Below are 16667 nucleotides of genomic sequence, written 5' to 3'. Positions count from 1 at the left end.
GGTTTTAAAAATACCCGATCGACAAATTCATAAGCTAAATGCATAGACCTAATATTCAGGCGCGGCCACTCTCCTGCTGGCCCTCGGCACCTGTTTAGATAACACAAAACGAACCTGGGGAGGAAATGGTCGCTGAAGGTAGAATAAAAGAACTTCATAGGGAAAAACGATAAAAGTGAAAAAGAGAACATGAATATAATTGTATTTTCCATCTTACCCTGACATCTATGTGTGATCAGTACTTTGTACTCATTGCTTCTCGAGTGCTATGGGGGAAAACAGTCCAGATAGTCGGCAGGCATTCTTCTCACGGGGCAGAGGATTGTAACCCACGACCCAAGCATAGCACGTTTAACCAATAGACCACCAAGAGTTCCCAGCGACAGGAGGCCGGTTCGAACCCTTTAAAATCAGAACTATTGAACGAAAGAATATCAACTGAATATCAATCTTTAAAACTGTCCTGTGACTGTATTGATGCTGCATAAAATCACTGATGTCTCTCTTCAGCGATCTGTTGACAGAACATCGCTCAAATAAAATACACAACGATGCACTCATGTCGTGTGTACGTCTTTAAAGGGGATTTACACATTTCCTTTATTGGGGGTTGTGGATGGATCATCGGTGGCTTTTTCCTCAGAAAAGAGGAACGAGAGAATTAAAAACAAATTTGAACAGGATTGTCTGTTGTTTGTATATTCTAATGAGTCCTTCAAGTCCAACAAAAACCTGTATTTTGCTCTGAATTAAGATTCGATTTGGTCTCTCGTGGCCGGTCGCTTGGTGATGCCGTGCTGTTCAAGGAATTCTCCTCTAAAATATTGCTCTTGGATTGTTTTCCTTGCAGAAGTCGGGAAACGGGAAGTAGTCCTCAAAGGGCCTAGGTGTTCAGATCAATTGCAAAATATACAATTCTTTTCTTTCTTAGAGTCAAGGAAGACGTGTAGTGGGCCGGGAACCGCATGAAACGTCACAGGAGTCATTTGTGGAAGCCGGAAACTGCGATTCCTTGAGAATTTCGGGAGTCTGTGCGCCAGAACGCTTGGTCAACACCGTCTAACTAGCTTGTGAAATACCCTCACCACTTTTCTACATTTTACTAGTCACAGAACCCTCGGGGAGAAGACGTCCCTTTTTGAACATAGATCGAATAATGCCAAAATGTACCTACTAAATCTTCCCCGAAAGTTTTCTTCTTAACTCCACGAACTCGCCATTTCATGAGTTATTTCCCTAGTTACTCTGCTTGGAAACGGCACGGTGCAGCCAAATAACGTCGCCTTTTATAGATTGACTGTAAGTTCGTAAGAATTCCTCTGAAGACATTTCTCAAAATGTAGCTTTAAAGTTATTTTTAAAAATGTGATTTTTTTTAATAAGTGCGTTGCTTTTCTCCCTCAACGAACTGCTCCAAATGGATAGATTTTGCAGCTACAATCTTAGGACTCGTAACTACCAAAGCAGGATTTGACGAAATTAACAGTTATCAAGCCTTGCCAGAACTTTTTACAAGAAGGGTCCTATCCAGCGCACCTGTGTTATTTTACTGAGAGCGTCTAAAATTGCGGGATCGGGGACAGGCACTCTCGCAGTTGATGGTCGGATTCGCGTAGATTTTCGGCCCCGTGCAACGACACTACCAAAGATGCAAATTACAGTAAACAAGTACGTTTGCAGGATCTACCCAGCTTCGTACATGTCGAATACTATCTAAATAACAGGTTTTAAATCTACAAAAAGCAGGGGTTTTTTTTGTTTTTTTTTATAGCTTTCCGCGGCTTGGGGACAGTCCCAGGCAAGTTTGAGCCTGGGCGTGATACCTCCGCAGTCATGATTTATTAAGAATCATTGAGCTAGCCAAACCACTGAGTAATAAAAAGGAACCCATGTTGCATCAGGTAGATTCACTCTCATAGGCTGAAGACTGAAAGACACCCATGCGCTGGTAATTTCTGATTGCCTTTTCGACTTGGCTACAAAGTGTCGACTCACCGGGACTTCTACATCCAGGCGAGGGACAGATGCACATTTGAAGGAGGGTGGCTCGTCATCGCCGTCGACAACGATGTCGAGCAGGACAGTGGGTCAGTGACTTCTATGGCATACCGCCTGTAATGATTAGTACTGGATTGGGCAAGTTGTAAGGATCGATACGATGGGCGCGTTCGTGATTCGCCTCCAAGAGTTTGCAACGCGGTGCGCCCACTCACAATGCGTGACATCTGTCGACCCAATGCGCGTTTGGGAAGGGTCGACAGATTTCGCGCACCGTGATCGGTCAACGCGATCTAAGAAAGATCTTAGAATACCTCAGAAAAATGTTAAGAAGATCGCCTATCTTGGTCTAGCTGGAGACTCACATAACTCACTACAGGCCAGCCCGTTGGAAAAAACGTCCGACATACCCTGCCTTTCAGAAATTCGTCCAGGGACAAATTTACCGATAACTTCGCATGATCTAAACGCGTAATTTTGGTATCTGTATTAAACTGTTATTGTCACCAAGTGACATGTCAACAATTTTTAAAAGCATCATAACTTTAAATGTTTGCCGTAAGGGCGGCTCCGCAGATGACATGCAGCTGCTCCCAGCTCTCTCCAACCACATTATCGTTTGTGAAGCATTTAAATCTTTAAATCCACGGTACTTTGACATCAGCGAGGTAACATACACGTATAGTTCAAATAATTAGCAAAGCTTCCAACCGCAACCCAACTTCGACGAATGGAAACCTACTGGGGTTCAAATCTGACAAATCTGAAATATAGTGTTTGGTATGGTCAAAAAGCAAATTAGCTTAATTTTTAAATTGATTCGTGTCCAGAATTGAAGGTCATCCTTGACCTAGTTCATTTCCAATATTATATTTTAGATATAGTCTCTCTATTTGTAGTCTCACTTCTCTTTAGAAAAGCGAGGCTTCATGTAATTTCCCACCCCAAAAATAAAAATCCATTGAAAAGTAATTGATATACAAGTATATATTTCTGCAAATTGTGTTTTATTTCCATTGCATGATTGTATCAAATGAATGAAAATTCATTAGAAAGTCATTAATATATTAGTTCTGATACAAATTTCCATTCATGGTGCATAAAATACACTCTTGCATTCTCAAAAGCATAAAAACGGAGCAAAATGTTCAAATCAGCAAATTTTGTGCGCAAGAAGGAACGTGACAGATCAAGATTTATTTTAAGCTGCAAGCTTTCAGTCAACTGGGAAACTTTGAAAACCAAAGCATGCAGTTAATTCATACTTTTAAAAAATTGTGACAAAATATCAAGGCTCACTTGTTGAACATGAAGGCAGCATTTTTCAAGATAAATTTGTGCTTTGATCACTTCAAAGATACTACACCAATAACTGAGTATTGTATGAATAGCCAACTACAACTACTTTTGCCATTCAAAACTTCCACTCAACCTTAGAAAAACATGTTTTCTTTTAAATACGACTTCAAAGTTACGAGCAGAGGAAGGCTAGCCCTTTTACTGGTTCTTATGCGAAACGCCAAATTTCAAACATTTGATGTGCCAAAAGGCAAATTCAGAGCCAGCTTTTCAGATGGCCTTTTTTTTGGGGGGGGTGAATGCAAACAAATTTGGAATATCTTTGTACATTTTAATGGCCTACGAAGGGCACGGCCACATTCTGCAGCTTTTTACACACTTTTGGAAAGAGGAGGATGAAAAGTTCTCACCCAGTGCTAAATTACCCTTGTTTGGAAATTTGCCAAGTATTGGCTAGTTAAAAGTTACTAGCTCAAAAAAGTCATGCCATGCATCGTACGTGCCTGGTACTCAACTAGTCTCTGCTTTGCAAGCATTGCCGCTTGGCAGTGCTGTGAAATTGGAGGGGGGGCAGTCCCAATTGGAATTTGTTGTGGGTGGCGGCCAAAAGTGTTAGATTTTTCTCAAACAACCCTTTTTGAACTATCTTTACGGTGCTTTTCACATGCTTTTGGAAGGAAGGAAAAGAAGAAAGACCCCCAAAATTGCCTTTCTCTTATTTAACAAAATAATTGTACTCTTTTTCTTTTACGGAGGAGGGCCATGGCATCCATTGCCTCCCCCCCCCAATGATCCGCCATCGATGTTACATTTTAATGATGTCAATGGTTTTCATAGACTGCACTTCAAATACCGAGGCAACATTTCTAACCGGGGCACTTTTCCAATACTCAGCTTTGTCTCTAAAAGCAATCCCCGAATGGAGGCCAACAGTGTTTTTCAATTAAATAGAAATAGACTGTACTTCCATATTTGGCTCTGTGGCATGTTGTACAATGTTTTGTAGGCACCACTAGACAAATTATTGAGCCAAAACAATTCATAGTCGGGGGGCTCAAACGAGGCAAAGCCTGAGGCAGAGGACAAAGCGTAGTGTTGAAAAAAAAACCTATGAAAGCAAGTCTTGCTAAACGCAGACTGGAGCCTGAGTAGACATGTGGCAGTAGCATAACGCAGTACCTTACACAGGCAGATAGAGTTTTTACAGTGGCAAATCCACGACTGACTTACTTTAGACCTTCTTGCAGGAAACTACAAACTTTACTGTTTTGAAAGAAAGCAGCGTTTATAATGGTATACATAAAAAATGCCACTCTAAAATTTGGTAATAATTTGAAAATAAACAAAACTGTCACTTTTATATGAGTTGGTCTTGGGTACCTCAGCATTTAGTGGGTTCCTCAAAGTAGTAAAGAAAGTGTCTTGTCAATATTGCATTATGTGTATTGATGATAAAAATCTCGAGAAACATCAAGTAAAGAAGTAAGTTTAAATGCTAGCACCAACGAACAGTATTGTTAAAAGCAACAAGGCATTTCAACTATCAAAGAATCTTTTGAAAGACTGAAAACGAAAAAAAAATTATACAGGAAAAAAAGACTTTTGAACCCAGCTCAACCACTTCCACCAAAAAAACCTCATCGGGGAATTTCACCTTGGACTTCTCTTTTCCAAGACGTAGATCTTGGGCTCCATCTTGATGTAAGGGCTCTCCCGCAAGCTAATGCCAGAGAAGCCCTGTACGACAGCCACGATGTTGTGGGTGGAGCGATAGGGCCTGACGGCACTGCTGACGTCCGGCCGGGATGAGGCACCAACGCAGAGGTGGGTGAAGGCCATTACGTCCGGCCCCCCAGGTGGCAAGTTTTCAGTCTTGTTGTATCTGAAGGTGCGATAACTACTTTTTCTTACACCGGGGTAATAATGCAGGGGGTGGGCTTGTGGTGGGTGAGGGGGGGAATTCAGAGAGGGGCCCAAAAGTGTTAAGGACTTCTTTCAGTACACTTTATGGGCTTTCAAGGGTGTAAAACTAAATTTAGGGGCTCTGCACGTGCTTGGAGGAAGGGAAATTAAATAGTCTAAAAAGCCTCTTAGAGTATTTTGGCAGAAAAAAAGACTGCCTGCTTTGAGGGGCCAAGGGGTATATAGGCCCATTTTTTTGGGTTGTGCACTGGCAGTCTTTGAAAGTTCCTCAGTGATTTAGTTTACATGACTTTATTTGAGATCATTTTCCGAAACCATCAGCAAAGACCATGTGTTAATAATACACAAGTTTAATATTTTCCCTCTAAAAATGCATATATAACCCATCAAAAGAGTGACTAAAACTTGCAAAATACTCAGAATTCAACTTGTTGATAAGACTTTTTTTTTTCAATGTGAAGGATCAGTTACTGCCGATGACAACTGGAAGTGATGGCAGGCAGTCACTTACATCCAATGTCTGTTGACTTGAGTGAACCTGGTTACACCAGTCTGGGCTGTTGCAACATCAATGTGGACGTGAACATGAGCTGCCATATGAACAAGGATCAAAATTTCTTCAATTAGAATCTTCCGATAACATACCACAATCCCGACAAGAACTCCTCAAAGGCACTAAAACACTCTTGTTGAGTCTGTGCAATTTCACGAAGCATGAACTTTGCCTCCGAGACAAAAATCTCAACACGAGCTCTCCAGCAGGATGTGAACCAGTTTCGCCGGTGGGAGAAGGCAGAGACAACCTGAAAACCCATTTGTAACATAAGCAGTGGCATAACAGGAGGGGTGAAATTTTGGGGAGGGGGGCACCCAGGGGGCACACAATTTTGTCCAAGGGGACGCCACAAGAAAATGAACTGCAGCTTGTATAAAGGTTGTGTGATTTCAAGAGGGGAGAGGACACTGACATGGGGGGGGAGGTAGGCACACCCTCTTCTCTCCTAATTATGCCACTGGGCACACCTGACCAAAGATTGTATAGCGCCAAAGGCGCAAGATGGATAACCCTGCCCAAAAATGTAATTATCATGGGCGCCATTTGAGCAAGCGAATTCGCCTGCGCAGTTTACAGTAATGCTTGGGCGCAGGCTCACCAGGTGCACGTGCCTGCCGTGGCACCTGCGCCTGCGCATTAATGTGCATTGCGCACGCGTATTGCTTGCTTAAATGGCACCCATGTGATTACAACGTTTTACGTGTATTCACGGTGAAGTTTCCGATCTTGCGCTGCTTTGCGGCGCTATACGATCTTTGCGCCTGACCAAGCAACCTGGACATAGTGGATGATAAATACTTGCTGATCAAATTTGACTTCATCAGAGTTCAGCTCCCCCCCCAAAACCCCTCATACCTGTATCTTGAGGTACTGCATCATGAAGCTTGGTGAGTGCGACCCCACCGGGGTAGTTGTGATGGGAAACCACCAAGAAGGCTAGGGTGGCTGCCATATTGACCAGGAAATGACCTATGACCCCTAAGGCCAGTAGCTTCATGAACACTGACTTGCTGAAATGCCTAAATCTAAAAGAAAGAAAGAGAAAAGGGAAAAGAAAGAGACCAAGAACTTGAATTTACAAATTCAGGGAACACAGCTCTAAATAAAACAGTGGATAAATGAGTAAACCTGAAATTAAATATTTATAGAGCATTCCTAACAGAAAGGCCTTTTCACTGAATGTGTAAGCAAAACACGTCTGTTTGCACACAATGTCCAATGGTGATGTTTTGCTATAGTTATAAAGAGGTAATTGGAGAAGCAGGTCATATAGAGTAATGTGGGTCATATGCATATCATACTCAGAAAGTTCACAGTACGTATTTTATGCATCCTGAGTATAATATGCATATGACGCATGTCATTCTATGTGACTACCTTATAAAGATGACCAAATCAATTGACTTGAGCAGGACACGTTTTCAAAACGCACTCTGAAGAAACCTCAAAGAGAAATTATGTACTTACATCATTATCCAGGTGAACTGAAGTAAGATTTGAACCTTTGAACCACAGGTGTTCCTGCAGGTTGCAGGTTCATAGCCTGCTCCAATAAATCACTTTGGTAATCTTCATAATTACTACGGCAAATTCAACTTGGCAGTTTTAAAGAGACGCAATTTCAGCCTCCAATTTTCTGTGCCAAAGTCACTGATTTGTGGGTGATGTGGAAACAGCAAAAGAGAACAAGATTCTTCTTTTAAACATGACATATCCACAAGTCAGACCAAGTCCAAATTACCTATCTGTGGCTGAGAACAATACATGTACCTATGGAAGCCATTAGTTAGTGACTCCTTGAATTTCCTGCCCACCTGTGTGTTTTATCAAGACTCAGCCATGTCATTCAGACATGGCCCCCAATTCAAAAGAACTACAGAGTGCGAGCCATTTACTCACATATAAGATATTGCAACTGCCGCAGCGGTATTTAGCATGGGGAACACGTAGATGATGAATCGTAATTCTTTGTGCGGCAGAAACGAGTACAGGAAAACGAAACCCATCGGTGGTAAGAGAAAGCGCCAGACCCGCCGGTCCACGAAGCAGCCAACGGGAACCAACATGAGACTCGCAGCCATGGCCCTGGGTATTGCCGAGTAGAAGTACCACATGAAAGGAGATGTCTGATTGGTCGAATCAAGGATTAAAAAAAGAGTACTGAAATAATTTTTTTTCTCAGACTGTGATCTAGAGTTGAAGAAATTCTAAAAATATTTTACGAACTTAACAAGCACAGTTGCTCAGAAATCAACACACCAATGAAGGGAAGGAAAGTTGTAAATCCTGCCAGCAAGCTAAGAACCCACTGTGGGATAATCAAAAAAGCAACTGCTGTGCTTATGCACGACTATTTGGTTTTATTAGTAAGATAAGGTGACCTATGACCTCCGTTTCCAAGGATACACCCCAGTTGCTGCTCTTGTTGAGTACAGTGTTGTACCACAACACTGCGCCTTCGGGCCATAACCAATACTGCCAGAAGAAGGAATCTGTCAGCACGGTTGCACCTGTAGGGATAGGATGCCATTTCAAGCCATATCTCTGTAATTTTCAGAGCCATTTTAACCAAGACATGAAAGTCAAATCCCAAACAACTGGAATTCCCTATTCTGTCTGTATACACTAATAATCAGAGAGATTTGCACAGAAAAAGACCGTCAAGGTAAACAAGTGGGAAGGTACGTAAACATCTCCAATGCAAACATTACCCTAAAAGGGTCAGGTGTTTTAAGTTGAACCTGCTCACAGATAGGGCAGGGGAAATCCTGCACCAAAAGATATCAGCTGTCCAGTGAACAATCCTTTTTTTTTAACTTAGCATGCATGGAAAGACATCCACTTGAAGCTATGGTCGTTCACGCTTCCACTGGTGTCAGTCTGTGCCCTAAACGTGCCAGTCAGTGTGCAAGCGTGCAGCCAACCTCTTTGGAAAAAAAGTTGGCATTTTCCGAGTACAGCATGTCTGCTTTCCATAACACTGATGTCAAAATGACCACATATATGGCTTGACATATGGAAAATGCATGGTGACGAAATTGGGAAAAATGTGGTGAAGGGGAGGAGGGAGGAGAAAGATAGAGGAGGGGTCATTCTGCTCTTCCCCGAAGCTCTGTTAGGGCTGAAAGGATTGGCTGCCACAGATATCAGTGCAACTGGGCACTGGGGAGAACAAAGGTAAGGTGAATGAAGACTCACCCAGGCTCAGGACACCACCAACAGTCCCCCAACCTAAGAGCGACACCAGGCCCAGCCGGCGAGACAGCAGCTCCTCCAGCAGCATCAGGCCCAGCAGCAGGCAGAGCTCAAAGCGGAAGGCCAAGATGGCGAAAGCCGAGAGCAGGATGAAGTCGCGGTGATCCCGCTGCATCCAGGAGCTGATGGCCCGGAGAGCTGGAAAACACAAAAGATGCTGAACTTTGGGCCTGTTTGTTACTTGCGGATCCGAATCTCGCTCGGTGATCCGTCATTGGTTTACCAACATCAAAACCCACCTAAATGATGGAGCAAACCAGCGTCGGGATCACTAATCAGGATCCAGATTCGTGTGAAATAAACAGGCCTTTGCCTACCTGCTTTGTGGATTCCTGCCATGTACCCTACAAGAGCCAGTCCCTCCACGATCTGGGCTATCCAATGCCAAATCATTTTGCAGCTCGGTATGCATGGAAAAACACTCACTGTAAATTCATCTGTGAGGTTTCAATTCAATCTGACATAGGTTTTACCTCAACGAAAAATTTAAAAAGGCATAAATATGCCATTCTGATGTAAAATTTTGCAGGAATGGCGGATGTACCTGTATCGTGAACATCACCCCCTAGTGTCATATGGTGTCAGCACCAACCCCTCTCCCAACTTTTCAAATTTCCATGGCCGGGCAAGTTATTTCCCCCTCCCACACACATACACAATTCCCCATCCCCGACCCCCCTAATTTCCGGCACAACTTTACGCCACTGGTCAGGTAGACATGTACCAATACATGCTTAACCTTGTGGGCCTTCTGACCACCTGTACAACTCAGTTCATATGTGGATTGTTTAATTTGGATGATCTTTCTCTGTAAAACCAATATCGCAAAGTGCTTGATATGAGGTTGCAGTCTCTCACCAATGGCTAGGGCAAAGACGTTGGGCAGGGGTCTTGTCATGTAGAACATGAAGTGAAACTGTGACAGCGTGATGAGGACGAGATACTTCGCCGTGCTGTGGCCAAACTTCCACGTCACCTGCTCGCAAAAGTCCCGGAAGGAGTGTATGACCAGCAGGCCCAGACAAGCTCTGACTGAAATCAGAACAAAACAGAACAGAACAGAGGTAGTCGGACAAAGTATTTGGTTGAATCAAACTGTTTCGCATACCAATATCCTAATCTTCCCAGATCCTTCACAATCTATTTTGTTTTTGATGATTTCGAAGGATTGAGAAGGGTCCAGGAGGAATACACTCTTACAACTCGTAGGAAAAATGATGGCTCCTACTCCAATGAAATCCAATGGCCTTCTGTCCACACTACCCTGTTCTGAACTACAATGAAGTCCAAAGTACATCCTGTGAAGGCTCATAGTCATGGATCCAAGGGGGAGGGGCCTATCCAGTGCATGCAACCCTAATTTGTAAACTCTGGTTTCCTTTCTTTGGGGGGAGGGTCGTGGCAAGTTTTTGTTTTCTGCGTTTTTCTGCTGTGAGCTGCCTTTTTATTCACCCCCAAACCAAAACTTTTACTGAGATGAACATACAGGTTTCCTGTTTGTATCTGTCCTCCTTCCCATCTTTTCACCAATGCTGAACCCTCCAAAAGCACAGGTTTCCACTCTTGCAGTTTACTCAATGTAAATAAGGCAGGAAAAATGAGGTGGATGAACTTATCACACCATACATTCCTCAACGCAGCCTACAATCATCAAACAAGAGTCTTCTTGTGACCCCAAGGACATATACGACTTACGGGAATAGGGCGTTTTCATTAGCAGCACCAGCCCTCTGGAATACTCTACCAATAGGTATTCGCACAGCTTCATCCTTAGACACATTTAAATTGCAACTAAAGACATATTTGTTTTGAAATTTACTTTAATTAGGCACTGTCTTGATCCATATCTCTTTATCAACTTATTTGATTTCTAGGAATAGTGTCCCATATAAATGCATATTATTATTATAATTTAACATTAAGGCTGTCTTGTACAATCCATGACAAGTCATCCAGTCTTAAACCAAGTCATAACTACTGAAATGGACTGTGACTTAAGTATTCCCCTGTCAATGCTCACCCAACTGCTGACTAGTCTTGTGACCAGACTCGTCAAAGGACTTCTGATGGATTCCACTACAATACTGAATCAAGGGTAGTGTATGCAACTGCAACTTTATAATTCACTGTGCACTGACACTGAGATGTGTATTCAAACAAAAGCTATGAGTACAATCTGTAGTTGTTCTCTCTTTTATGGGAGGGGCTTACCAATATACTGTGAGACAAATGTAGATGCCCCCAACATTGATGCTGCCGTTACAAATGGATACGAGAGAGCCGACACCACCACAGGTCCAAGGAAGGTCCTCGGAACCACCCCTGGGAACTCCAGATGGTCGTACTAAAACGATAAATGGAAAAAGTAGCCACAGTAACACTGTGTTTGTGTTGGACCTTTTTCTAGAAAACTGGGAAAGTCTTGGACAATGAAGGTACTAACAATTACCAACAGCAAAGTCTTACCACTTCAACCCTTTGACTCAGTAAAACTTGATAGAAGAAGCTTGAAAAAACCTCAATAACCCCACCCTAGTGTCTGAACAGTCATGAAGGTGCTCTATAATTCAATCCATTTCACTTGCTTGACTGTATACACAAGCTAGTTACCAGCAGTCCGATTCCCAACAAAGTCTGCTATACAGAAATCAAAATTCCACATGACACTACACAATCGTTGTGCAAAACCAACCGGAACCCGACCCGAACCGGTCTTCGACTTTATCTATCCCTTTGTGTTTGTAACAGAGATGTTCCGTGTTATCGTGTGAATTACTTTGACCGCACTTACTGCACTGATGTTAGAGCGGTGGTAGAGGATGTCGTGCATCGCCTGCACGTTGAAACTCTCCTCCACTTTTGTGAATGGACAGACGTACAGGTGGATCATGGGAATGACCAGCAACAGGAGGGAGAGAAGGGGTCCAATACTTCCATCCTGCAAAAAAAATTAATTAATTTTTAAAAAGATAAATAGATCCAAAGTAAACTGTTTCAACTCCATCAATGAAGTTACTTAACAGTCAACGTAAAAAATAAAAATTGAAAAGGCACTTTGTAATGTCAACCATTAATAACCTAGGGGCCAGTTACCCCCAGAACCATGGGGTCCGACGTCGTGGTAGCGGGGCGGACGTCGGACCCCACAGTTCTGGGAGTGGGGGCCAGTAACTTCCCTGGCAATTTTAGTGATTGGAAACTCCCTTATGCCTTCAAAATCCCCCCACTGCCTGGGCCCACTGGCACTTGCTATGTACATGACATGTCAAGGCACAACAAGTGCCCTACAAATCAAAGCCTGGGCGCTGCCTTCCAAGCAGATTGTAATTAACACAAATCAGTAACTCATCTCAAGTCTTGTTCTGCTTTCACAGCCATATCCTTCTGTGAAAACGGTTACAAGTTGCAATTTGGTTTGGGCATTGCCGGAAGTAAAAATTTGTCCAGACTTGAAGCCAAATCAAAGATAAATTGAAGTTTCAGCTGCTAAAGGGAATGCTACACAAGATGCGGTTCACAAGTCAGTGACTCAGATTTCCAAATTTGATTGTCAACTCGCTCACACACTGAGAATCAAGTTGACACAACTCACTTTCTTGAAATGACTCATCTTGACTTAAACGCCAAGTGAGGGCCGCAGCTAACACACTGTAAGGGTTTTCTAACATCCAACTCTATCTGACAAGATAACCCACCTCAAAGACATCTTCTTTGTCCAGGCTTGAACTGAGGAAGCCCCCGCGATCATCGGACCAGGACACACGCTTCTTCTTTTTCTTCATCTCCGCCATGGCCACTGACTTCGGAGCTGGAGCACTGCTTGGAGCAGTCTCGGCGTGGCCGACATGTCGCTTCATTCCCCAGCGGAGAAAAATGACCAGAACTGCTTGAAGTTTTGCTTTCCTCAAAAATCCTGCAAATGAGGTTCTCCAAACTGACTGATGGATTTGAGTCACACGAATCACAGTCACCGCCACAAGGTCCGTCCGTATGCGCAAACTGACGGTCCCATGTGTATAATTTTTATCACCTCAGCGGCGACTGGATTGGCCACGATTCTAATTTGTTTGCATGGTGAACCAATCGAATGCTGTTTTATACAGACGAGACAGGTCTGATTATTCACACAGTCATTTAATAACCTCTGACATCCATATGTTTGGTCTGCGTTCGCAAATTATGTACTGACTAGACGTAGCAGCTAAAGATAAGTAGTCATATTCGCCGAGAAGCCAAGAAAAAATGTAAATTTTCCTCTCCTGTCAGACTTCCCTCAGGCAGAAAGTTCTAAGGTATTATAAGCATGGTGAGGCAGTTCGATTATCAAAAACTGACCGTGATCAGAGCCCTGCGGACGATTTCAACATCGTCGTCCCGTTCGGCAGCGCCAGCGGGAAGCTCAGTCAGTGGTCCAGGTAGGCCGGCCGGTGTAGGTCAGCCCGATCAGAAGGGGGCTTCCACCGGCCTGCTAAGCAGACTACGGAGTGACGGCAGGGTGTTGTCTTTGTTGCAAACGTACGAGGATGTGGTGGGCATTGGAGATGTCAAGCGGGCTCAAGAGAGAGTGACCCAGGTCATTGATTTAATTCACATGATTTTTCCAATTTGCCGTGATTGTAAGCCATCAAAGCTTGTAATATAAAGAAGATTGGATACATGATGTTGCAATGGCACATAAAAGCTCATTTTAAAGTTATAAATGCAGAAAGTCTTCTTTTTTTTTACAGAAACCAAATGTCATTTGAATCAAGACTATTTGAAATGTATTTTTTCATCTTTAGATTGAAAAGGAATTTATGGAAGTTCGTGAAACTGTCAAGAAATCCGCCCAAGAGTTACACAGTGTTCAGGCAGATTTAAGAGCAATACGTGCCAAGCTGGACCGAACACCCCGCGATGATGCAAAATTCTTGGAATATGCAACAGAGGAGCATCTGGCCATCCAAAAGGAACGGAAGATGGAGGAGAACCACGACTTGCTGGAGGATGTGGAGAGAAGTACATTTGCTAAGCTGTCGACAGCCGTGAGAGAGAGTCATGAGAAGCAGCGATCACAGGAAGAGAGAACAAAGTACTGGGGCATCATTGGGTCTATTGTGGGGACGATCATTGGCCTGCTGGGCTCCACAGCCATCAACCAAAAGCGCATGTGGGAGCTCCGGACTATGGTGGGCGACCTGCAGAAGGACATTGGCCAGAATGGCCAGCTGCGGGACCTGCAGGGCCTGGTGGCAGACATCCGAACGGCGGTGGGCGACGGCAGCAGTGGGGACGACTCGGGACCTGGCACCAGCGAGGTCGTAGCGGCCCTGGACCGACTTGCCGAGCAGCAACGGGAGGGGTTGGAGGCCCAGGAGAAGAACCTGACCAAGATCCTCAAGCACCAGGAGGGGGTCCTTGTGAAGGAGATGGAAGGGGTGCGGAGGTTCGCAGCTGTTGGGACTGGGGACGTGACCACCTTAGAGGAGCTTGTCAACAACGCCGAGCAAAAATTGGAGTGGGAAATGAAAATGAGCACGCTATCGACCGTCGTCTTCATCTATGGAGCCTTTGCCCTGACACTACCTATACTTTATAGTATATTTAAATAATGAACTGCACATATTAGATCAACAACGCCTACAAACAAGGTAGAACAATGCAAAGTACCAAATTTCTGCATCCAAAGACACAGCTTTACAGGGAATATTGGACACTGGACAAGGTGGAGGTTGAATAACAATCAGTGTGTAGGATTTCTCAAGCAAATTGACAATAGTTTCTTTAAAAATTCCATTTTTGCTTGCCTAATTAATGCTTTAACGTGCAGTATTCTTAAAAAAAAAGTCAAAGGTATAAAAATAATCCAGTTTGTAAATACAATTAACTGTACTTGTATTTACTTTTGCATTTTGCCTCATCCTAGTAGCATGCATTGTCAAATTTAGGCTCCCACTTCTTCTAATCTTGTACCAAGCAAGTAATCATTCTGTTCTTCCATTATTTTGTATTTTTATAAGTATAATCATTGTTCTCCACAGTAATGTATTGTGTTTCCATCTTCTAAATTGGAACAAAAGAGTAATGATCATTATGTTATGTTCATTGACTCAGCTTTGGTAAATTACTTTTCTACAAGATCACTTTGACTTTGTATTCTTTATGAATTATGCTGCCCATCGAGCTGAACAGGATGCAGATATTTTCAATATGTATGTACATGTATTCCTGTTCAAAATAGCTTTCAGGCCAGTAGCTAGGACTTTTTGTGGGGGGGTGCAAATCCTCAACAAAGCGGACCAAGCATACATGTAGATTTTTTGCTATTTTATTTTGGAAAAACAGCAGGATTCATGAGGTCGTACCAATTGTTTTGGGGGCCTTACAAGGAAACTTCCAAAGAGGCAAAAAATACCGAAGCGTGTGGCATTTGTTTCTTGCACAAAATGTTCTGCTGTAGCTAAACAACATTTCTTGCTTTAAAAGCTGACCTTTTAGTTAAGTGGGGGATGGGGTGCAGATACACCCCTGCACCCCCCCCCCATTATGGGCCTGGTCAAAGCTCATTGAACTCTTGAAAGCATTGGAAATTGCTACTTGTTGCAAATGAAATACATATTGTATTCCATCCTAAAATTCTAAGTGGGATGATTTCAGGAGTCAAGATAGAAGTACCTGTGGAAATGTTTTTGTATGTTTGTTTTTAGGGGTTGTTGAACAAATATGAAAGGCCAGTTTGTACATTTGCCATATTGAGCATGAGCGCGATTTTCTAGCTTTGTGGCGAAATTGCAAAAGTTGAACCCATTTTGTCATTGTAAGTACTTCCTGGAATCAAATTTGAATTCATATTCACCTCCGCATGAAAAGTTCAAACCATCCTCCAAAATTGGTCTCACGCCAGTTCCATTACAACCCAGTTCAAGGCACACATAAATGCCTCATAAAAAAATCAGGAGTGTGTCTGCGTGGACATGCTTTGTTTTACCAAAGAGGACAGAAAGGGGACAAAAGGTGTTGTCCTTGATGGCCAATCTATTGTCCTTGGTGGTAAGTGCCTTTGATGAGAGAGTATTAATATTATGGGACCAGAGGTAAACACATTGCCCTCTCCTTGGTGGTATATCAAAACACACCTGTGTTCGGGCAAGCTGTTCCTTTGGTGGACCTGGTAACAAAAGAGGTCCACACACTGCAGCTAATGAAGACACGGCGTGGACTTGCTTGCATGCAAGTCCAGGTGTCCTCCCCTTCTCTTAACAGCAGTTTCAGAGGATGTACTTTCATACCGAGTATCAAAATACGGAGGGAAAATATTCTGTCCTCTGGTTTTTTTTTCAAACACATGGCGATAAAAGAATGTCCACAGTAGCTTTGTGTAGTCTTAGTTGTCTCATCTTATGCTGCATGTCTATGTGAGCACTACAAAGTTTTGTTTGTCTTGCTGTAGCAAACCTCGGTAGGATTCAGGGACTCTTCAATGCTTCCAATGTTGGTTAATTGCAATTGTTTACCAATACACTGACATTTCAAATTCCTATATAATAACAAGCTACATCAGTAACTGAACATACTGATGGCATTTAAGAAGTCATCTTTTCTGTTATTTCGTTTCTGAAGCTGCTGCTTATTCTCATTAGAACTCTGGATCCTTTTT

The 16667-nt window shown here is 43.0% G+C and overlaps 2 protein-coding genes across 2 annotated transcripts; one reads left to right on the top strand and one right to left on the bottom strand.

The window, feature by feature from the left end:
- Positions 1-2986: 2986 nt before the first annotated feature.
- Positions 2987-13170, bottom strand: alg12 (ALG12 alpha-1,6-mannosyltransferase). The gene is made up of 10 exons (XM_022225553.2): positions 12727-13170; positions 11823-11969; positions 11243-11375; positions 9890-10063; positions 8975-9169; positions 8183-8286; positions 7676-7902; positions 6632-6801; positions 5732-5810; positions 2987-5179 (listed from the first exon to the last, which is right to left on the bottom strand). The coding sequence occupies exons 1-10, from the start codon at positions 12886-12888 to the stop codon at positions 4948-4950; spliced, it is 1623 nt and encodes a 540-aa protein (XP_022081245.2). The 5' UTR covers positions 12889-13170; the 3' UTR covers positions 2987-4947.
- A 27-nt stretch (positions 13171-13197) lies between these two features.
- ccdc51 (coiled-coil domain containing 51) lies at positions 13198-16579 on the top strand. The gene is made up of 2 exons (XM_022225554.2): positions 13198-13604; positions 13813-16579. Exons 1-2 carry the CDS (start codon positions 13335-13337, stop codon positions 14620-14622), a joined length of 1080 nt encoding a protein of 359 aa, XP_022081246.1. The 5' UTR covers positions 13198-13334; the 3' UTR covers positions 14623-16579.
- Positions 16580-16667: the final 88 nt, after the last annotated feature.

Source organism: Acanthaster planci, linkage group LG04, assembly GCF_054643075.1.
Source record: "Acanthaster planci isolate LZ-2023a linkage group LG04, COTS_SCS, whole genome shotgun sequence".
Taxonomy (NCBI): domain Eukaryota; kingdom Metazoa; phylum Echinodermata; class Asteroidea; order Valvatida; family Acanthasteridae; genus Acanthaster; species Acanthaster planci.
This window is presented reverse-complemented; position numbering and strand designations above follow the sequence as displayed.

Bases quoted from the DNA above. Each gene is read 5' to 3' on its own strand.
- ccdc51 (XM_022225554.2), top strand. From the start codon at position 13,335: ATGGTGAGGCAGTTCGATTATCAAAAACTGACCGTGATCAGAGCCCTG. The intron at 13,605-13,812 runs GTCATTGATTTA...TTTCATCTTTAG, and splicing joins CTCAAGAGAGAGTGACCCAG to ATTGAAAAGGAATTTATGGA.
- alg12 (XM_022225553.2), bottom strand. From the start codon at position 12,888: ATGAAGCGACATGTCGGCCACGCCGAGACTGCTCCAAGCAGTGCTCCA. The intron at 10,064-11,242 runs GTAAGCCCCTCC...TTCTGATTTCAG, and splicing joins ATTTGTCTCACAGTATATTG to TCAGAGCTTGTCTGGGCCTG. The intron at 5,811-6,631 runs GTATGAGGGGTT...TTCATATGGCAG, and splicing joins TGCAGTACCTCAAGATACAG to CTCATGTTCACGTCCACATT.